The sequence below is a fragment of the Ischnura elegans genome, chromosome 7, assembly GCF_921293095.1.
Source record: "Ischnura elegans chromosome 7, ioIscEleg1.1, whole genome shotgun sequence".
NCBI lineage: Eukaryota > Metazoa > Arthropoda > Insecta > Odonata > Coenagrionidae > Ischnura > Ischnura elegans.
Window position 1 is genome coordinate 3,063,305 of NC_060252.1, and position 24,576 is coordinate 3,087,880.

Consider the following 24,576-nt stretch of genomic DNA (forward strand, 5'->3'; position numbering starts at 1 on the left):
TAGCCAAAAACAATTTAAGAGTTATTACCGTTCGATATCTATTCAAAGTAGAGTATTCAAAAATCAGAAGTATTACAGAAAACAATGATAGTAATTCATGATCCCAAAGGAAACATTACCAGCTAAATACCACCAGAATAATTGCTCTAAATTTGCCATGTCTCACTAGACATGCGTCCACGACCAGGGCACGAGCAGAAGAGGCTTGCCTATTGCAAGACGAGACAGGATTTGAGGGGAGGGATTCTTCCAGGGAGTGGAGGGGTAGCCAGGCGAATTCAACTACTGCGCCACTGGTGCGTCACTGCTCCTGTAGAACGGCCGCTCCGCAAAACATCATTCCCTGGTTTTGAGTCAACAGCATACCACCCAAAATTTTCCCCTCAACTTCTGGGTTTGAGACATCAGTCGAATCAGAGGGATATTCATTGGAACACATGGAGGGGAAGGAGATAGTGGGGTGAGGTGTTGGAGGGAGAGAGTGTTGTGATAGGACAATGGTAAAACTTCTCACTCCAAAGTGCAATACTATGGACTTAGCACCGATTTCCCCTTGCTTGCCAAGGAGTAAGTATTCCTCCGCAGTAGTCCTATATAAGTCTTGGATTGCAAGTAGGCTGTTTCGGGGCTGTTTCAGAGGCTGTTTCCAGAGGCTGAGTTTCCAGAGGCTGAGTTTCCAGAGGCAGGGTTTCCAGAGGCAGGATTTTCCAGAGACAGGATTTTCCAGAGACAGGATTTTGCGAGACAGGGCCTTTTTGCTACAGGCCTTTTGCGCGAAAATCCTTTGCGCGAAAAACCTTAGCGCGAAAAGTCCTTAGCGGGAGAAGTTCTGCGGATAAGTTCGGAGGAAGTTCGAGGAATTTCTGGGGGGGGTACCAGAAATTTTGGGGGGAGGGGGGACACTAAAAAAATGCCACATCCTCTGTGGGAAAATGACCACAAAAATTGCTTGAACTTGTGGACAAAGACACGTCCACCAAGAACTGATTAATGCCTGGAAAACTTGTCGAGGCATCACAGGTCCACTGGTTTTCACTGGATGAACCCCCACTGTTTAACCCCCCATGAATTTTACAAAAAACCATAATTCAGTGGTTAGAATTGAACTGAATATAAAAAAGTTTATTGGTTGAGACAACAGTTTTCAAGAAATATCACTCAAAAAATAGTTTTGAGAAGAATATACATTTTTATCACTCTGTAAATGATAACTTCAAGAGTGATGTTTGGAATTCAACAGAATTCTTAAGTGAGTAACATGGCATAATTACAAGAGTGAGACAAGAAATATTGCTGATTGATATAGAGTAAATGATTTAGTATTACATAGCAAGAAAATAAAATTAATAATCAATATCTCATAATGTGATGCTTGTTTCGGTGTACAGTGAATCAAAATTACATATAATTACCATCAGCGACAAGAAGGAACTGGGAGGATTATTATTGGTATAACACCAGGATATCTTTACCAAACTCAAATGTTCCTTCTCTCATCAGAGATATTTTGTGGTTTTTAAAACCAAGTAAAGCAATACAATAACCAACCACTTAAAAAATGGGCAACCTTGGGTTGGCAAAACAGCTGGGTTCATGAGAACCCTGGGTTGACCATCGAGTTGGGTTCAACCACCTAATCAAAAAACAACGATTGACAAAAATGGGTTTTTAACTTCTACCCATATTCATATTGCAACCCAAGAGAAAGTTAGGGTTGACATACAAAATATATATCCCATTTTAAATAATCATTAAGTACAAGTTTATTCAAATATACGGTTATTCACTAAATAATTATTGGTTATCAAAATAGCAGCAAAATATTCAGCATGATATATGTCTCACTCAAATGATATACATTGGCATTATTAATTCTCCCTTTAAACCCTCCATGTTTGTGAATATTATCAGTCCATAATTAATCATCAATAAAGAATCCTCCAAAATTCAACAAGATTTACATAAATAACAATAGATTGCACTAATTTCCTAGATTTTCCAATAATTATTAACAATTTACAAGGCATATGGTATTCATGTCAGATATTGATCAAGTACTGACTAAATGTAATCAAGATGTGTATATATATCTCTCAGTATTAATTAAACAAGACAAAAAAGAATCATAGGCGATGCTAACAAAATGAGAACTGCATATTGCATCAACAAAAAAAATCACTCTAAATTTCACTCTTCAATATAACAATAGAAATAGCTTGAAGAGCTACGTGCTGTTTGCGACAAAATGAAAGTTCATACTTGTCGGGCGATGGAGGTCGCAACTCAACGCCAAAAGCCACACTAAGACACAGTAGGCAGTCTTAAGATCAGCTGATCAATTCAATCACTCAGCCATCGATAGAATATCGAACACAGCAAAATCACGACACTTATCACTGTCAAGAATCACTAATTGTGAGAATGTCCATAAAGTCTTGGTGGAGGAAAGGTGACACAAAACACAATTGAATCTTAATAACTGGGGCCACCTCCACAGCTTATCTGGAAACGAGCCATCTCGGGGATTTCTCCCCAAGTTATTCTCCCGTCCTCTCCCTCCAAACACCCATAAATCCTCCACCTTACCCCATCTCACAACCACAGTAGACCAACACTAAATAACATGAGTGATTTAAGCAGTGAGAATAAGCATGTACAATACAATATTTCAGAACAAATTTCAATTACAAGCATAGAAATAGACTTATTATTCATTATTCAAAACAATATTATTAGGAATCAATAGAAATACAACACCGAATCAAGCATCAAATAGTATTTGAGAAAGCAAACATTAGCATTCATTGAGAAAAAAAAATAAAAAAAAATCAATGATATTTCTCTCCTATTAGTTACTGGGATTAGGAATGCCACCATGATATGCCTTTAAATGAGAAACATGACAGATTTTCTCTTTCCCAGGAGAAACTTCCAGAATAACTGTTACAGGAGAGAGATACTTTTTAAGGACAAAAGGTCCGTTCCACAGAGGTTCCAGTTTTGCCATTTTCTGTTCACCTTTAGAACTGACAGGATGGTTTTTGCAGAGAACAAGATCTCCCACACAGAAAGTGATTTGGGAGGGAGATTTATCATAGGATTCTTTATTCCTATTTCTGGTCTTTTTTAAATTAGCAATAACATGATTCAGGCAGGCTTGTCTATCATTATCGTTGAGATCATTCTCGAATAAAGATTTTGGAATGTCCCACTGATTAATTAAAGGATGCTTAATTTCTCTGCCGAAAATTATTTTGGCAGGAGAATATCCACTGCTCTCATGTTAGGCAGTGTTCAGGGCAAAATTTAAGTCAGCCAGCATAGTGTCCCACATATGGTGAGCATTATTGCACAAAATAGCAAGTGCAGATTTTAGATTTCTATGCAATCTCTCTACCTGATTAGAACAGGGATAGTATGGAGAAACAAAAATTTGCTTAACCCCCAGTTGCAAACACATCTCCTTAACGGCATGAGATTTAAAAACTTGTGCATTATCAGACACCAAATATTTAGGGAAACCAAATTTGCTGAACACTCTTTGAGTGAGTATTGAAACAACCGAACCAGCCGTAGCCTTACGAACTGGCTCAAGAAAACAGAATTTAGAAAAACCATCAATAAGAGAAAGTACATATTGGTGTCCACCTTTAGTCAAAGGTAAAGGTCCCACAAAGTCAATATAATGTCTTTCCCAAACTTCAGAAGGATTTTTCGAGGATAGCATGCCAGGAGGTGGAGCATTTCTGGGTTTACAAGTTTGACACAGATGGCATTTTCTGACCATATCAAAAACCTCTCTTTTCATGTCCTTCCACCAAAAGTATCTGCTAATTTTATCATAAGTTTTAGCCATGCCCAAGTGAGCATACAGACTAGAGCAGTGAAAATATTGAAAAATCATAGGCCTCAAGACCGTAGGCAAAACAGCTCTTCCTCGCTTAATTTTAGAATTCCCATAACATAATAGCTGTCCCTTCAGAAAATATTTTTTGTCGTTCAAGGAATTATTATTGATCTGACTGAAAATATTCTTTAGAACGAGATCAGTTTGTTGGCGTTTTCGAATGTCGACAAATGACAAAGGCAATTTATGTAACACACAAGAATAAGGAACAGCTGACTCCTTATGAGTGTTTGATTCCACATCTGATTGACTATTTGTAGATGAGGATGGCTCAATGCGAGAAAGACAATCTGCGACAGAATTAGATGATCCTCGAACATGATGCACAGTGAATTTATAAGAGGATAATTTAAGCACCATCCTGCCTAATTTGCCCAACTTCTTAGGATGAGAGAAAAGCCATGTCAAGGCACCATTATCAGTGTACAAGTGAAATGGTTTTACTTGTAAGTAAACACTGAATTTTTGAATTCCAAAATGAATTGCGTGACACTCCAATTCATAAGAAGAAAATTTAGGTCCATGTTCCAAGAGTGCCTTACTAGCAAAAGCCACAGGGACAAAATCACCATTTACTTCGTGATTCAGGACAGCACCAACAGCCAAATTACTGGCATCGACAAATAAATGAAATTCCTCGTCAAATCGAGGGAAAGATAATACTGGTGGATTGGTGAGAGCTTTCTTCAATTGACAGAAAGCCTCATTTTCAACAGCTGTCCATTGAAAAGAAACATTTTTACGTTTCAAGCGATTCAGTGGCATAGAAATTTCAGAATACCTTGGAATAAATTTGCAGTAAAACCCACAAAGTCCAATGAATCTGGCCACTTCCTTCACATTTCAGGGAACTGGGAATTGTTCAATTGGTCTCACTCTCTCAGGATCAACCTGCAAGGTTCTATTCTTGATGAGATGGCCCAGAAAAGTGAGTGATTCCACACCAAGCTTAACCTTGTCCTCGCACACCGTCAAACCGGCACTGCGTAGTTTGTTGAGAACAGCATTAACATGAGATACATGGTCTTCAGCAGACTTGGAATAGATACACAAGTCATCAATATATGGATAGACACAGGAATATTTCAAATCGCCCAATATTTCATTAATGAGACGAGTGAATATTTGAGGAGAATTTACAAAACCAAATGGCAATCTATTATACTGATACACTCTGAACGGCGTCACAAAAGCAGTTAATTTCTTGGAATTCTCAGATAATGGTATTTGATGAAAGGCAGAATTGAGATCAAGAACAGTGAAAAAATATTTTGCATCAGCAAGATATTGGAATGCATGTTCAACAGAAGGTGTTGGATAACCATCTGATTTAACAACTTTGTTTAACTTACGGTAATCAACCACTAGTCTTTCAGATCCATCCTTTTTAGGCACTAGAAAAGCTGGCGAACACCAGTTTGAATTGGAAACCTCAATCACTTTCTTATCAAGTAAATATTGGATGTGTTTCTTCATTAAATTAGCCTTTGGAGGTGACAACGAATAAGGATGGGATCGAATCGGAGTTGAATCTAGCAGTTCAATTTCGTAGGTCATAACAGATGTGACCCCCAATTCGTGAGAAATCACATCAGGAAATTTTGACAATAAGCCCTTCAACTTATCACACAATGTATTTTCAGTGGACAGTAGCACATGTGATTCAGACGAGTTACTAACTGGCGCCGATTTAAACGCTTCGCAATTGTCCGTAAAAGAAAAAAGAGAATTCGGGGCATTTTCAAAACCGACATTCGTCGCACGAATGATCATCTTTGAATTACAAATGAAATCCACACCCAGTAACACGGGAAACGGGATTTTAGCTAGATAAAACACGTGGTTCCAAGAAAACTTGCCTATTTGAACCTTGAGTGAGACAGAGGAATTAATATGAAAAGGCTGCCCCGACACTGTGATTAAATCGACGTCAACATTTTTACGAATAATTTTTCTCCGGCAACATTTCAGAGAAGCAAAGAAATCTTCATCACACAGTGAAACAGAACAGCCAGTGTCAATTAAAGCCTGGCATGGCATAGAATGAAGATTAATAGATAATATTGGCAATCGAGTCGAACACTTGTCACGGACACTCATCAAACTCACAGCAGGCTGAGAAAATCGTCGTCTTTTGCGACACTCGTTCACTTTGTGGCCAGGTTTATTACAGTAAGAACAATTTATAGGAAAAGAAACTTCCCTAGACGCACTGGAAGAGGCAACAGAAGACGTGTTCCTAGAGATACGATGGAAAGTGTTGGAATATTCAGCACAGTCCATTAAGTGTTTAGAAGCCTGCGTGATAACAGAGTCCAATTCTTCAAAAGTGTTGGGCTGATTTGAGAACATAATATCAGATTTTGTTAAAGGATTTAACCCTTGAATAATGAGTCGCACAATAGAAGACTCGGAATACTGCAAACCCAACACCTGAGTGGCATTATGCACAGAACACACGAAATCGTGGGGTGTTTCGCGAGGGAATTGAAATCTCTTAACTTTCGTAGTGATCAAGCGATCAAACTCTCTGTCACTAACAATTCTAGCCCAAACTTTTTCTGTGATTTGAGGCCATGCGAGATTCAAGTTTAACATAGACAACCAAAAATGACGAGAGCTGGCAGGAAGTTTAGATACTACAAGGTACAATAACGTTGACAGAGGAACCAAAGACAAAGAAACGATTTCATTAACTTTTAACATGAAATTAAACCAATTCTCACTGTTTGACACTTCAAATGGCGGAAAATCACTGGGTAATTGTTTGACAATTACTAACACTTCAGAAACTGGCAATGTCTGAGAAGCAGACATTTCGTGCGAAACGTGAATCTCACTACTTTCCTCGTGCATTAGACGAGGTGGAACCACTTCTAAAGAGGATTCTCGTTCATTATTAGAAACTTCACTTCCATCGGACAAATTAGCCTTATTCCTAGCCTTACGATCCTCGCCCGTGGTTAAATAAGTTTTATCGTACGGGTTGTCAGTACCTCCAGGCATTTTGAAAAGTGAAGTGACGACAACGAGAAAAAGAGAGAGAAAGAGCGAGAAATAAAACTATCTCTCATTATTAGAAGAATCCAATCAACCAAAAATAGTGCGAGAATAACTAGCTGCTATCCAAACTATCAAGAACATTACGAAAAAAATGTCAAATGGCATATGACCACGAGGAAAAGTCGGCAACACTAGTCACGTAATCCCACACGAACCAAAAAGCACTTAATGGAACATAAAATAACTCACTTTTAAGAGGAGAAACAACCAGAAACTGCAAAAAGTGGAGAAATAGTGGAGAAATGTCACCATTGTCCAGCACTCGGAGACCTCGACGAGAGGACAGGAAATAGAACCACGGTCTCTGCTACCAAAATGTGACGTTACGTTGTAAATCTAGTTGATTTTTCACGTAGGCCCAGACAAGGGAAATACTACAACCGTCGGTCACAAGCTGGATCAGGGCAAGACTCCACAAACAAGAAAAACAGCTCACAAGAAAAAGGTAGCCAAAAACAATTTAAGAGTTATTACCGTTCGATATCTATTCAAAGTAGAGTATTCAAAAATCAGAAGTATTACAGAAAACAATGATAGTAATTCATGATCCCAAAGGAAACATTACCAGCTAAATACCACCAGAATAATTGCTCTAAATTTGCCATGTCTCACTAGACATGCGTCCACGACCAGGGCACGAGCAGAAGAGGCTTGCCTATTGCAAGACGAGACAGGATTTGAGGGGAGGGATTCTTCCAGGGAGTGGAGGGGTAGCCAGGCGAATTCAACTACTGCGCCACTGGTGCGTCACTGCTCCTGTAGAACGGCCGCTCCGCAAAACATCATTCCCTGGTTTTGAGTCAACAGCATACCACCCAAAATTTTCCCCTCAACTTCTGGGTTTGAGACATCAGTCGAATCAGAGGGATATTCATTGGAACACATGGAGGGGAAGGAGATAGTGGGGTGAGGTGTTGGAGGGAGAGAGTGTTGTGATAGGACAATGGTAAAACTTCTCACTCCAAAGTGCAATACTATGGACTTAGCACCGATTTCCCCTTGCTTGCCAAGGAGTAAGTATTCCTCCGCAGTAGTCCTATATAAGTCTTGGATTGCAAGTAGGCTGTTTCTGGGCTGTTTCAGAGGCTGTTTCCAGAGGCTGAGTTTCCAGAGGCTGAGTTTCCAGAGGCAGGGTTTCCAGAGGCAGGATTTTCCAGAGACAGGATTTTCCAGAGACAGGATTTTGCGAGACAGGGCCTTTTTGCTACAGGCCTTTTGCGCGAAAATCCTTTGCGCGAAAAACCTTAGCGCGAAAAGTCCTTAGCGGGAGAAGTTCTGCGGATAAGTTCGGAGGAAGTTCGAGGAATTTCTGGGGGGGGTACCAGAAATTTTGGGGGGAGGGGGGACACTAAAAAAATGCCACAGTGACATCTCCCAGAGAACCATCTCTGCTTTTTCTACCACAGCTAGATTACCTATCCATCCAGTAGGATTTTCAACGCTGCTAATAATTCCCTGATTAATCAACTCATCAAGTGTCTCTTTAAGCTTAGGCAACAGTGAAAATGGTACTCTTCATGCAGGCTTTGCATATGTTATAGAACCCTCTTTGACTCTAACGGCATATTCATTTTGGAAACAACCAACTAAACTATTAAATAAATCATTAAAATTAGTGACAATTTTAGCTTTATCATCAGTATCACATATTAATTGAATTCTTTTTATCAGTTCTAACTTTATGATACCGTTGAGGCCTAACAAAGGGATGCTCTTCTTATTACCAACCAAAATAAAATCAATCTCATACATTTTATCATTCATAATACAAGGTAATGTGTCTTTTCCGGTATTTGTTTCCCCCACATGATTCTAACTTAACATTGACACTTTCAATTTGAGGATTTTTACTACCTTTCTTAGAATATGCTCAGGCATTACATTTACTTCTGCTCCCATATCTATTTTAAAATTAACTGTGTCATCATTAATCATTACGCTTTGGAACCAATGCTGTTCATCAAGTGTTCTTATGTTTACCGTGTTTGTAGTATTTCTTAATTAATTGGAAGACAAATTAAAGGACTTGTGCAAAATATCCACAGAGGAAAAATCATTCGCCTAGACCAGGATTCAATCCCTCAATTTCCGGCCGAGTGCTTTAGCCAGCTAAGCTACCGAGTCGTCATTCTCCCCTGTGGAAATTTGTGGACTATACCGGACACCACAAATTTCCACTGGGGAGAATGACGCCTCGGTAGCTTAACTGGCTAAAGCACTCTGCCAGAAATTGAGGGATCCAGGCTTGAATCCCAGTCAAGGCGAATGATTTTTTTCTCTGTGGATTTTTTGCAAAATTTATGCATTGCGGGTGACTCCGTAAAAGTTATCACCGTGGCTAGTCCCGGTATACTTAAATAAAGGACGTCTTTCTTTGAAAGTGGGACATAACCTACAACCTAGTGTATTCACAAGCATCATAGCAACATACACGGAAACATACATAGCAACATGAGGGGTGATTGGAAGCCCTTGGCTTGAGCTCATGATGAGGACCCCCCAGCAGAGGATTCAGAAAATTTTTGCGATATTATTAACATTAAAGAAATCTTTTCATATCTTTCCTGTGCACCACTTTTGTAAACACATTTCTTATTAACCAGTGTCGTAACAATGGGGAGTGAGGGGATAGATCCCCCTCAAAGACTCAGAGAAATAAAAAAGTTACTTGGTACTATTGTCTAGTTTTGAAATTAAATAACTGCTGAGTTCAAAAATTTAATAACCTGCTTAAAGTTAAATTTTTAGTGCCAATATAATGTAAAATGTATATCCAGGTATGTCATTTTTCATAAATTTTCTCAGAACCCCTTTGCCTGGGGTGCATCTTCCCTCCAAAGTATATTCCTAGTTACGACATTGATATTAAAACTTCAAGTAGAATGAAACTCTCTCACTAACCAAAATCAGCATTTCTTGAACTACTTAGGATTTCGCGATTTGTGTGAGGAAAAATAGAGGATGCTTGTGCACAGCACAAGCAACTTCCCCCCTCCAATAATGCTTCCTTCCCTACTTCCCATCCGTGGCACTGACCCCCACGGTAATAGATACTCCTTAGTCAAAAATGCAGACAAGTTACATGTGTTACTATACCCAAACATTGTAATCTGATGTTTTTTTTTCTCGATGAATAAATTGGGGTATTGACTACACAGAAACATCTGCAGGGATATCAGGCTTCGCTATGGAACTGAAGACTTTGGGAAGAGTGGACAAGGGAAACAATGGAACGTCCAGTTGCCACAGTGGTCTCTTCTCACAAGGGAGATTCTCAGGAACTCGCCGTTGTATTTGGCCTAAGTGTGGGACACGAGAAAGATATGAGACGCGACCAGCACCCTAGCGCAAGCTGGCTGCTTCATGATATATGTGAGCGTTGTGGGGGCCCCCACAGTCCTCTGGCTGGCAGTTCTCTGCACTACTCCCTCATAGGGTTACGAGGGTTATAAACCATGTAGTGTATTATCAGCAATTTAGAGGACTCTGGGGCCCCCATGAGCTCGGGGCCCTCGGCGTGCGACGACCTGGCCAGGCCCCCCCAGCAACATCCATAGCAACATGGATACATATTGGTAACAGAATTAGCTTTAGAAGTGCATTCCTCGACTGGTGTTGAGGGTCACTCAACGGGGAAGGCTCATCTCGAGAATAACAATCTCTTAAGTGTTGTTGTGTGAGGTGGCTTCCATTCTACTATCAGTGTACCATTTCCCAATGTTGTATTCTTCTTCTTTAATAGATTCTGTCTTTGTGGCTGAGCCATTCGCCCAACTTTGATGAAGTCACCAATTGGTACATGGGCTGGAAGGGCATGCTGTCAGATCCATTTCACGCCCAGCCCCAAATCAAAGGTACGTACATCTCATCTAAAGATATGAATTAATCCCACATTTGTGACCAAGGGATTTGCCTTCAATAGCTTCTAATGCTTAGCTAGATATAATCATGAGCAATTTATTATGAAAAGTACTCCCAGTCCTGGGATGATTTTCTGAGATGGAGAGATGCCATAGCAATTCCATAGTTCATTAAAGCGGTGTTTGCTGCCGTAAATGGAGTCAGGCTATGAATAACTTTGGAAAATAGCCAGGCTACAAATTGCATGTGCCCTGTGACAGCTCCACCTTTTCTGGTTTGAAAACCTTATGAAATGGTTTTGGAGCCTCTCCCAGTTAGAGGAGTGAAATCTCTTGATGTTTGATAGCTTGCTCTTGAGTTTATGTAATTTGGGATCATTATTTTTCAATATTTAGTTGCAGGTAGAGTTTTTTGTACCAAAGGCAATGTATTAAAACTAGAGATGTGCGAATAGTATCCACGAATACTCGAATACCTCGAATACTAGAAAGTATTCGATATTCGAGATCTCGAATAGTTATGCCAAAGGTACTGTCTCGAATACCTCGAATACTTTGAATTTCGCATCATACGCTTTCACTCGCACGTCATTGGTAGTTGACTCGGAAAAATGAGGAGAACTGTAGTCGTTTATTGCATGCAACGCTGTTTTAGGCAAGCTGACGAACTATATCAAATTCGCGGGTTAGAGCGGTGAAAAGAGTTTGACGTGGGGAACCGAAATTGATCGGGTGAAAAAAATCCGAAAATCCCAGGTGTTCCCCATCAGGAGAACCTCAGTGCCGTGGGATAGCAACATTGGCGCATTTCCCACGATCCGCTATTCCCTCCATTCAGCATTCACCCCACCCAATCTGACGATTTCCTCTTCTCCGAAATCAAACAAAAGGTCCCAGCTCGTGCAGGGATCATATTACGAAGACCTTAGCTTCGAAAAAATATCAAGCTACCGTAAAAAAATAGAATCGCGTTTCACCCTTCGCTCTTTCTCCCCCACTGTCCATTTTCCCGCATCCATCTTTTGATAAAAATAAGACGAGGTGTTTACCATGTGTCCTTTTTGGCTAATAACGACATACACTTATTTTGAATCTTCCCCAGGAGATGAAACTACCACAGGGAGGAACTCAGCGCCGTGGGATAGTGACATTGGCGCATTTCCCACGATCTGCTTTCCCCCTCCCTTCAGCATTCGCCTCACCCACTCTGACGATTTCCTCTTCTCCGATATCAAACAAAAGATCACAGCTCGCGCAGGGATCGTATTACGAAGACGGTAGCTTCGAAAAAATATCAAGTTACATGAGAACAATAGGAACGTGTCTCACGCCCCCCCCTCTACTCGCCCAGTGGCCTTTTTTGCTTACCTGCTTCGAAGTCCCCCATTTCTGGAGGTCAACTGCTGCATGAGTCATCTACTAGCCCAAAAGTTGTCTAACAATGACTTTCAGCAATTGATATTACACTTTTATTGGATTGAAATATATGCGCATGATTTAAGAAAGAATAAGACCAAACACAACATATTTCTGACTTTATTTAAGCATTTTACGCAGGAAAATAAATGCCGGAAAGACGAAGAAATACGACAGGGTCTTAGCATTTTGGCATTATGCTCAAATAGGGTGCTTTCCTATTATTTTTTTATTGCCTACATCGAAATATTAATGCTCCTCGAGTACGTATTTAACGCTTTTAGATTTTTATTGGACGATATCTATTTTTCGCAATTAAATCAAGAGTGAATATTTTTAAGCGCGCGAAAACGCGACGCGTAAGTGGGAATGATGGGGAAAAGTCCGTGTGACGCATTTCTAGTTCCCCCTCCCGCCTTGTGAGGTGACCTTGGGCGAGGCTCTGAGCGCTGATACGACGCAGGATGCTAGCAGGTAGCCGAGTACCATGCTAGCTGGTAGCGCTTGGCTCAACTAAGGATTATTAATACCTTATCAAACGAAGAAAACTTTCCGACCGTAGCCAGTTTTAATAAGTGATTATTAAGTCATGTTTCCCTGAGCTCTGTGCCTCATGCATGCATTAGTAACCTCCTTGGGTAAAGGATGTAAAACTCCTATCCTCTCGAGTAGAAACTAGGTCACTGTGAGTGTCAAGTGGAGTGGCATCACATGGGTGCCAATCTGGCCTTTTTCAAATGAGGATAAAATTGACCATTGCCATTCGTCTAAACCGGTATTTCTAGAACCAAATAATTTGTATATTATAAATACACCAATCGTAGGTAACGAATCACAATCAATGCCTTTCGTTTTCTTTAATGAAGGAAACTACCCTATTGTTTAAATAAAATTAAAATATTCCATTAATCAGCTAAATTCCTGTTTGAATCCTTTAAAGGCAATCACAATTACTCGCCAAAATCTTGGGTTTCCTGCTGCATAGGCGACCTAGTCAAACATTCTCACATTCATGGTTTAGTATTCGAGGTATTCGAATATTCGAGCAATGATTTGATATTCGAATTCGATATTCGAATTCGAGAAATCTACTATTCGACCCATCCCTAATTAAAACAGTTGAGGCTTGCATTTGTTGCCTTTATTTATATCAAATGTTAACATAATATTGAGAAAAAATAAACAGCACACAGCATTATCCAAGAGGAACTGTTATCATCCATCTCCTTTAGTTTTCATGCCATAGGGATCCAGAATCAGTGGGGTAACTATGGGTGGGGATGAGGGGATGTATCACCCCCAAAGCCTTTGGGTTCAAAAAATGATTTTAAAATCTTGTCTGGATTCGATGCATAATAGCTGCATTTGTTTAAAGTAGTGATGGGTCGATTCCAGAATTTTATCGATTCCGATCCCGATTCCGATTCTGAGATTTCGATTCCGATTCTACCGATACCGATTCCATCGATTCTGATGCCATAAGCTCCAAGAAAAATATCACTTAATTCCAGGCAACAGGAAAACCACTCAAAAAAATATTACTCTGTGAAAGAGTCAGTTGAGAAAAGCATCTTTCATATCATCACTATGTAATTAAAATATAATAGCTAAATTTCAAAACGAAACATACCTGAAAAGTGTTGTTACATGATAGGTATTACTTAAGAATATTAGCACTCATGTTTAAACTTAAAGTAAAAGTATCTCCTTTAATATCATATCATTATCAATAATGTCTCACAAATTTAGTCTCCTTTTACAGACTGTAAATTTTTGCTCAGAAGGCAAACCATCTTCCCTCTGTCAGCATAAAGCCTGTTGTATTTTACTTCACATATTTTTCCTGCAGAACTAAATGTCTTTCACTGAACACAGGGGATGGCGGCATGGCAAGAAACCCCTTCGCTAATACTTTCAGGCTTGGGTAGGAGATACAAGTCTTCCAGTATTTCCCAGGGAAGGAAATTGGTGGTGCATTCATCTCTGATAAATAAGCTTCCACTTCAGCTTCAACAGTGTTTGCTATGGTGACTTTGGGTACTTTTCCAAATGCATCACTGTATCTTGACCAGCCAGCAGGTTTTGACGTCTCCATGTTACAGTATTGCTGCTGCAGAAAATTGCCTCTTGCTACACAATTGTGTGACTGAGCAAGTACTTTCCTACCAAAATTGCAAGATTTCGGAGACTTTGGAATTTTAGTAAAAATTATATCAACGATTTTTTTGGATCTTGAATCTTCATGGAATTCAAGTAGACGAAGCAAACAAACTACAGAACTAAACTTTAGTTTTGTAGAGCCGAAAAAATTCTATGCTTCTCACGTCATTAAATCAACCTTAAAATCTCTTACTTTTTTTAAGTTCAAGAAAGAAACTAAACGCTACAAATGAATATCACATCGGACGGACGCAGTAATAAAAAAGGCTAAAAGAGCCTTGTGGTGTCAGAACTTCCCTTTCCGCGCGACTCACCTCGGCGAAGGTGGAAAGGGAAAAAGGGTATCGGTCGTTGCCTTTCACGAAAACAGTTCATTTTCCTCTCTCTTAAGCATGCTGACTTAATCTCTTCACTTTACTTCGATACCCGAGCCATATTTCTTATGCGTGGGATGGTTCCGAAAAATATCCAATCCTTAGTATTTTCACTCGAGTAATGCGCTAAATGGTCCAGTCGATCTATACATAATCCTTTTTAATATCCCCAGTTAAGTGTTTTAAGTCAATGAAGATGATTATTCATGCTTAAAATGACGATTTTCATGGCTAATGTTTTAAAAAACTTGAAAAATCGGCCTCACTCACCGAGCCTGAGAGTTCCGCGGCGTGTTGCTCAGCCTTGACGCGCGATTGAAAAATTGCTCTTATTTCCTTCGTCGCAAACTTAATTTTTCAAGATTTCTAATTAGTACTCTTTATAAATCTCTACTATATATTTTGATTCAAATTTTCCGGGTTATATTTTTCGTAAACGAAAGATAATGTCTACTTTATGTCAAATTTCACGTGAAAAACGGGTCGGCCATTTTGCGTGTAAAAGCAGACAGATGAGAGCCAAAATCCTCAAAAGTCATTGAAAGTATAGGCAAAGCACCAGGTCAAAGGAATATTGCGTTTTTTATTCCATAAAACTCATACCAACGCAAACCCACCTGGATAAATTTAAAGATTTTTGAGGAAAAACGATATCTCTCGTGGCATTGAAAAATTGGTCATGTTTGGGCCACTGTATCTCACTAAAGGGTCGTATTTATGTAAAATGGCATATAAATCTATATCTGGTAATGATTTATGATTATTCACACTAAGTTTCAAGTCTCTATACCCAAAAAGGTCATTTTGGACTTTATTCCAGTTTTTTCCGATTCCGGGCCAGTGTGCGCCGGGTAGGAAGACGATCGGCCGCCGCGGCTGGCGTAAAGGTATTCGGCGCCCACGTCGACAACTATAGTGTATTCGGCAAGCTGAAACTACCAGGCCAAGGCATTAGAATGACTTATCGGCTTTAAAAACTGCATTATTACATGAGTTTCATGATAGCACCTCCTGTCGGCAGATTGCTGGACCTACTAGCCTCGAAAGCTCTGTAACCTTAACTACTCGACTCGACATTCGTAATGCTACTAGAAACGCTCGAGTCGAGTACCAACTACTCGACTTGATTCGAATTTTCGAGTACTCGCACATCCCAAGATATGTGTTTTGTTATTACGATTACGTGGCGCGAAAATTCGAATAACTGTTCGAAACGCGGTTGTATATAAATTTGTGGTTTGAAGTACTACTGGAATCGGAATCGATTTTTCACCTTGGCAAGTACTCGTTTTCGATTCCGGTTCTTGGTCAAGAATCGAGGAATCGAAGAATCGAGGAATCGAACAGACCCATCACTAGTTTAAAGTTAAAGTGTCGAAAAGGTTTAAAATGAATTGTCAGGTATGTTCTTTTTCAAAATTTTTCCTGAGCCATTATCATTTGCTGGGGGTGGTGGCCCCCTCTAATCCCCCTCACCCCCCCAAAGCACATTCCTAGTTACACCACTGTCCAGAATAATACCTTAAAGTGAACATTACTCAATTCATTTTTTTAAGTTAAAATAATGGATGGGTCAGTTCATTTCTCAGTTCCAGTGGTTCTTGAGGTCAGAAATGGAACTGGCTCTATAAACATTTGGTACCAAAATAATTGGCACAAAAACAAGTTTGAACCCTGTTCATTTGTTTTAAGTTGAGGAATTGCGATGGATCCATGGTATAAAAAACTTTGAAGCCTTAAAATTTCAATGAACAAGCCAATTCGAGCCCTTGAATGTGCTTAATTAATAATTGCTTAAGACTTTTATGTTGTCAGAATGCTCACCTTTATCATGACAACACCGATTCCAATTGATCATGCTATTAACAAATAAATCATCCTAAAGACTCCGATTTTCAGTTCCTGCTGTGCTTTGTAATATTGTTCCAATTCATTAATGTAGCCATACATGCACATATGTTTGTTTAGAATGAGAAGGTTTTTAATTTAATATTCGTCAGGGAATTCATTAAATTTTTTCTGTGTTCATTGAATGTATAAGTTAGGCAAATTTCATTAACTGCTGCATCATGTACGTATGAAATATGTCAGGATGTCAGGTATAGGAAGAGCTAGTTTATACATTGTTCCTTTGTAAAATTTGGCAGTATTACTAGCATTATTTTTGTTGCGATTATTAATTCCCTGTTTAGTAACTTTCTCTGCTTGCTTTTCTTTATAAGATGCCAAATGTTAAGCTAAATGGAAATTTTAGTTTTATTTTCAGTATTTAATTTTATAAAAGTAAGCATACCCCCAATTTGGATCACCCATGGGCTACACTTTTCCCTTTAGTACCAAAAAAGTTAGAGGAGGTGGTTTAACTGTATTTTCTGTAGGTATCTACTGTGGCAGATTAGCACTGATCAGGCAATATAAGCAAGGTAAAGAGCAGAGGCCACCTACTCTTATTTTTTGTTTGTCTTGATAATTTAAATTTCAACTTAATATTTCAAGGGTAGATCATTTGCTTTGATCATAGACTTATGAACGACTTTCTATTGGGAAAAAAATGCTAAGGGTTGTATCCCTAAGGTCTAATCTCCATGGTTTGTTTACCATTTATACTTCAATACTTTCTGCAAAAGTACATTGTTTTAGTCTAAAAGAAATGTCTACTGTCTTTTTAAGGCTTAACTTTTGAAGATATGTACCTCTTTTCTTGCATATTTACGTAAAATTTTTAAATTAACTTCTATCGCCATGAAATAATGTATCAAATACTTATGAAGCCATTTTTTATTTGAGAAAATATTTATACTTTGTGGCAAAATTGTAAACCATAATTGACAGATTTATTCGGCAAAATTTTTAATTTTATCCACCATAAAACTTTGATTCTAGTTATCAAAGTCTAAGCTAAATAAAATCATGGCTTTACTACAAGGTGGAGAAATAGAATGATTGAAGGCACTTTTTTTGGCACAAAGTGCCAATTTATTTTTTCAAAACTGGCATTTACTTCAAGGTGAATGTCACAAGTTTTCATAAAAATCTGAAAAAAATCAAGGGATGAACTTTTTTCAGTTTGAGGTGAAATGACCCTCATGTGTTAGAATTTGTGCTCTGCCTGTGAAGGCAGTTGTGTTTGAAGTCGTCCATAGTGATGTGTTTTTTTTTCTGTTTGTGGTGCAGAGCAATTTCACAAGGCGCTGGAGATGATGAACCGCAGTGTAATGCCGCCTGCACCTGCCCCACCGACGCTCGAACCCATCCCGCCCCCACCCTACCTTGGCCCCATGGATGCCATGCAACAGCCCACGGCAGCTGTGAGGCAGCCTCCGCACCAGACACCCAGATTTGAGGTGAGTCATCCTGATTCCCAATCAAGAGCTAGCTGTAAGTGAAATTTTAATTAATTTGTGAAAAAGCTTTTGTTGGGCCGGGTGTCCCTCAAGATTGGAAAATAGCAAACGTTACTTCTGTATTTACGAATGGTGATAGAGAAGATTCTAGTCCCTGAAGACCAATCTCGCTCATGTTGATCTCGTGCAAAATACTGTAACACATTCTCATCAGCCCAGTAATGAGATAGTATTTAGACAGAAAAATCTTGTTTAGCTGAAATCTGATTCGTCGGATTCCAAAAAGATAGGTCATGTGAGTCTCAGCCAGCCCTCTTTCTTCTACACGATATGTATTCTTTCATCTGGAATGGGTCACGTTCAAGTAGACACAATGTTTTTAGATTTCAAAAAAGCTCTCAATAAAATTCCGCTCACGAAATCGTGTTTTGCTAGAAGTCTATGGAATGCATACACCTCGATATCATATGCTGGATTGAGGATTTCTTAAACAACCACAAACAAAGGTTTGTTATACATGGCCTTAGTTCAGATACGGCGAAGGCCACATCTGGGGTAACCGCAGGCAGGCCTGGGCAGTATTTTAAAATAAGTATTTCAGGCACAAGTATTTTAAAATACGTATTTGAAGTACATTTGTAATATGTATTTGGTATTTCAAATATATGGCCGGAATGTATCTTGGATATATTATTTAAAATACAGTTTTTTTGTATTTTCCTATTCCAAAAAGAAAAAAAATACATTTGTAAAATACTTTTGAAGTAGCTCTAATAACACCTCTGTTACATTATGCTTTGGAGATTACTTTATGAGTAACTGAACGTATTAACTCATAGTATTTTGTCCAGAGGGCTGAGGTGCTGCCTCAGAGTCGTAAAGGAGCAGATATAGTTAGCCAAGTCAGATAGAAAATTTAGAGATGTACCGAGTCCATAAAAAATTTGACTCCATTCTGTATTTCTCATAACCAACCCTGAATCACACATTCATTTTTTCTATCTAACTGTAAAGGTTTCCTTTTCCCAACTGAGCATCAAAGACGAGGGCTACCTTCAAGAGGTGCAAATCCTTCCCCTAGGACTCATTCGTTAACACTTCTACAGAACTTGGGCCCCTCTTATTGTTAGAGCAAGCTATTTTGTGGCAGACCCCACTTAATCTAATGGAGTCATCCCATCGCCTTTCCCCCACCCCTCCAACTCCCCCGTATCTCGCTGAAGATCGCGTTAAGAGACTCTCATTGGGTAATAGCAGGTTATTCCACTGAAAGCTGTGGCAAAAAATTATAATCATTTTCTTCATGTTTGCAACTATGCATATTGTGCCAAGGCAGATTATATTTTTTTTAATAATTCTCAGTTTCCATTGAAATGTATTTTGTGTTTTAAAAGGTATTTAAAATACTACCTATTTTGTTCGAAAAGATCCACAGAGAAAAAATCATTCGCCTTGACTGGGATTCGAACCCGGATCCCCCGATTTCCGGTCGAGTGCTTTAGCCAGTTAAGCTACTGAGGCGTCAATTTTCCCTGTGGATATTTTTCGGACACTACCGGTAGTGTCCGAAAAATATCCACAGGGAAAATTGACGCCTCGGTAGCTAAACTGGCTAAAGCACTCGTCCGGAAATCGGGGGATCCGGGTTCGAATCCCAGTCAAGGCGAATGATTTTTTCTCTGTGGATTTTTCGCACGATTGTGCATTGCGGGTGACTACCGTAAAAGTTATCACCGCGGCTAGTCCCGGTATACTTTATACTATTTTGTTGTTAATTTTTCAAATACCCTAGGGAGAGTTATTTTGTATTTTGCATTTCAGATACATTCAGAGCTGTCTAAAAAAATGGTCTTTACTTACCTTGTCGAAAAGTGCTTCTATAGTATTACAGTAAACTCTTGATTTTACGAAGCAGGATTTTACGAAGTTTTCGATTATACGAAGTGATATTGCGGTCCCGGTGAAAAGCCTATGCTAAATACATGGCGCTATTCGATTATACACCCATGTCTCGTATAGCGCAATTTCGATTAGCGCAATTTCGATATAGCGCAAATACGTTCCTTGGGGAAACATTGCAACGCAGTGTAGCCTAATCAAAAATCTTAAACGCTCTCGTGATAAAACGTGAACTTGCACGAAGTACACACGAAATGTCTATCATTTTACGCATATTAAAATTATTGCTTGCCTCAAAGCTTCTTTTTTGTTTATATATTAATGGAACTCCATTGCTGGGCAATGGCCAAAAGTTTTACTCGTCATTGGGTCCAGATAGCCGGCATACCGAAGTAATTTATCTTGTCTCGTTAATTAAGCGTGGGGCTAGTGTAAATGATTTTTTTTCAGCAATACGGTTTGAGACGTATTTTTGCCGTCATAGGTTATCGGGCGATTGACTTCCAGGTAGAGGGTCTACGCTAAAGCCTTCAAGGTCATCGGTATTCACCGGGGAGAAATGGAGCGGTGGCCGAGTTGCGCATGAATAGCATCAACACATAAAAGGGTCCACTATAGAGACTCAAACACAATGGCTTCGTTCCCTCCCCGCAGTCGTACGCCTTCTGCGTCTCAGGAATACAGTTCAGCAGTGGAAGGTGATTTAGATAGAGCCATACAGAGTAAAAACCAAGAGAATATGGCAAAAAATAGGAATGCGTGTAGAAAAATCAAGAATTTATCAAGAAAAACTATAAACCTAGAAGAGGAATTGAAAGAGGTCAATTGCTTTTGAAAATGGAGAGCGTCAAAGCGATATTGCGTGGAAGTTTAAACGCACGATGCCTTATTCTGAATAAAGACGAAGTTAAAACATCAGTGACCTCAGCCGCACCAACTTCAACCAAGCGGTCTGCACATACGGAAAGTTCATAGAGAATCAGTACAAAAAGACGAGAGTGGTAATGACTCCGAGACATTTAGTGAAAGCTCCGGTTGGTTCCAGAGCTTGAGCGGTATTACTTGCGATGGATCGGTATGTATACATTCATCTATTTTGCTCATGTGCGTTTGGATATCGATTTAGATATTTTTATTCATGATTATCATTCTTTCAAATCTATTTGCTACTTTTATAAATGGGAACAGAAATTAATAACATCCCGAAATGGACGTTGATACATGCAATCCGCGCCATAATATCTTTTCGTGTATATTTTGGCCTTTGTGAATGAACAACTTAAATATCTTAAGTACTGGGCTCTATTTACCGCCAATTTATATTTCAGGCTTCTCGTAATGAAGACGCACTTCCAAGTCTAACCATGAACTTTCTTCTCACGCGCTTCACCGTTCTCCCATGCTGGGGTTCTGTCTTTCCAAAGCCGTCCCTTCCCTCCTGCCGCCTTTGGCTGATCTTGCTGACACCCACCTTACGCATCCCAAACCCCTCCTTCCCCAGCATTTCCCATTCACTCCCTCCCTAAGGTGACTGAGCTTGTGTGCGTCGCAAAAAAATACGGCCCCCAAAAGTGGACTGAGGCAGAGCTGAAGGCCATTTCCCCACCCTTCTTTGTCCTGCCCCCTTCACCAGTCCTTGTGCTGACCACACTTCTTCCCTCAGGCAATCCCCATCCCACTCTTATTCACCCCACCCACTGGGAACGTTCCCCGATTGTGGAGAATGGCATGGTTCATCTTTACCTGCAACGGGGGGAAGTTATTAACCGGAGAGAGGCGGAAGAAGTATCTTCCACTATCGGGAAAATGGTGCCGCGCTTATAATTGCCTCTCTTCTTCTCAGCTGACTTTTCAATTGAAATTATTTTCTTTGCTCTTTCCACACTATATTTATTTACGATTATGGCGCGACTATTTTTTAGTGCTAAAACTAAGAAAATCTCTTCTCTATGTCAATGATCCTTTGCCTAACTACAATACGGCGGAGAAAGGAACACGAAAACTAAATGAGGTGACGGTACAGGTTTTTGCGTGTCATTTTTTGGGAATTCACGCTAGTGAACCAATACTTAACCACGTTGAGAAATGATAAAACGTCTCTTGTAGGAAAACAATCAATGTGGATAATAACGTTTCTATCTATATTTCTCCGATACTGTAAGATGTTTCTCCTGTCGTTTTCCGGTTGGAACCTTGCTCCTGTCGGCATAAAAGGAGAGAAACATGCTATATGAACAGGTCACCTCACACCCGGTATGAAGAATACAGTCCTGATGAAGAATTAAGTCTTTTATGGCAACGTCTGCGAAGATGATGGAACACAGTAGTCGGACGGAGAACTCAAACAGAATTTACTTCAAATATTCACCAGAAGATAATCACATCCTACGTTATTTATGATCGTAATTGAATCTCAGTGAAAATAGAGCACATTCTGCTGAAAATACGAAGTAACTCGAAATATTAACTTACGAAGGTTATTTTGGAAACGGGCTAAGACCCTTGTTTTTCTTTTTTTCTCGTCACTGAGCGATAGAGGGCGACATAAATGGCGGTTAGTCCGGCTGCCGCTAAAATTCTGTGGGTGTCAGAAACAAATATCTATCTTTTGCATACTTAATAGTAGCTATTGGCTCCTAACCACAAATTTATAACATTAAATTCTTATAATAAACATTGCAATTCATTAATTGATTACGTTTTCTAAACTGGTCGGGAATTTCTTAAGCGATCGTTGATGTTGAAGTATGAACAAGAAATGGGAATTTTATGGTGGTATAATTATTTAACGATTTTTCACATCATAAATCCATAGCAAAAAGCCTTTTCTATGAATTATACCGAGAATAACCACCGAAAACGTTTAAATAAGACCACTAAAGACAAAAAATGGCGGAAGAAACAAAAGCTAACATATTTTTCGTGACTTATGAAAAAGGTTTGAATTTACGAAACTCGATTTTACGAAGTGCCAATTTTCCGGTCCCACTGACTTCGTAAAATCAAGAGTTTACTGTAATGAGTATTTGATTCCGTAACTTGTAAGGCCTCTCATTGTAACATTTTACATTCGATGTGTATATCATACTTATAATTAGTATTTGATATCTTGACGTGTCCCATGTACCTGCCTAGTATGTGACTATAGTGCTAGTGATAATAGGGAAACACGAGTAATCCAAACGTTCACTTTAATTTCTTGTAATTTTCATAATTTACGTAAAACAAACACTTCAACACAGGTAAACCTTTTTGTAGTGACAGTGCAGTGCTCTACTGGCATATAAACAAGTCCAACAGAATTGCACTTAAGAGAGATCTCAATGCTTTAAACATTGGGTGTGGTATTTGGAAATTACAGGTAAATCTAAGCAAATGTGTAGTAAGTCATTTTTGCAAAAAGAAAGACTTTCCCAAAGAAACATATTCAGTCAGTTGAGCGAAGTTATTAAATGTAGAGAGAACGGTTAAGTATTTAGGAGAAACTCTTACCCTGGACTTATCATGAGTAAAGCACACTGAAGAAATTTGCAGGCTGGCAAATCGTAAATTTGGATTTATTGAAAGAATACTCGAAAAATCCAATGAAAAAGTAAACGAAAAATGATATTATTCTCTCCTGAGATCACATTTGGAGTACACTGCTCGTTGTATGGGACTCGTATGAAAAAGGAATGGTTTTGGAAGTGGATAGAATACGGAGGTGAGCAGCAAGATTAAAAATTGCTATGATAAACATTGTACCTAATGCAACGGAATTAATATGGAATTTTGGATGAGGAAGTGTAAGTCATCAAAGGGAAAAATTGAGATTAAATCTTTTGCAGAAATTTTATGTAGAATACTTTTTGCCTGATGTTCAAGATATTTTCAGAGGGCCTAATTATTATGGTAGAAACGATCACAAGGATAAGATTAGAGAAATAGACTGCAGAACCGACAGATTTAAGATGCCTTTTTTCTGCGTGCAATAAGGTGATATTTGATCCATGTATTTTTGGCCATCATTTGCGCCTCCACACTGTGTCATTCCCATGTCTTTGGTTTGTTTTGTGTTGGCAGATGGTGGCTGAGGCAGTGAGGACGGCCACGCAGATCCCTCAGGGCTTCCGAGACTTACTGCAAAAGCGCTGCGAGGAGCGTGGCGTTGTGTTCATGCCGTTAGCAAATCGGTGGCGTGAGGGCAAGCAGGTGTACCGCGTGGGCAAACTGCAAGTGTACCTGGACCGCAATGTCATATTTGTACTCCAGGGTGGGCTGTGGGTCCCATCCTCCCTGGGAGCTGTCCTCGACCTGGCGATTGTGTGATTGTGATGACAACATCAACTGCTGCTGTGATTACGTGCTTATTCCAACCTGTTTCCGAACAAGGTGGCAATGTGAACAGCTCTTCTGTGTGGTTACTCTCAGGACATAACAGTCTCAACTGCTTCTGAAGAACTTCATGAACGTGCATGTAAATTTCATGGATCTAATGTAACTTATGTCATTCATAGTTTGGGTGTCCACCAGGCCATCACCTTCACCATTAAAGCTCTGTGTGTTGGCCACAA

At 39.4% G+C, this 24,576-nt stretch overlaps 1 protein-coding gene across 1 annotated transcript in view; it reads left to right on the forward strand.

Annotated features, from left to right (window-relative positions):
- LOC124161886 (tuftelin-interacting protein 11) overlaps positions 1-24,576 on the forward strand; it is a 119,373-nt gene extending 94,797 nt beyond the window's left edge. Inside the window, exons 12-14 of the mRNA XM_046538135.1 lie at positions 10,713-10,824; positions 17,955-18,124; positions 24,086-24,576. Of these exons, the coding sequence (XP_046394091.1) occupies positions 10,713-10,824; positions 17,955-18,124; positions 24,086-24,331 (528 nt within the window). The 3' untranslated portion in view covers positions 24,332-24,576. The remainder of the gene's footprint in view (positions 1-10,712; positions 10,825-17,954; positions 18,125-24,085) is intronic.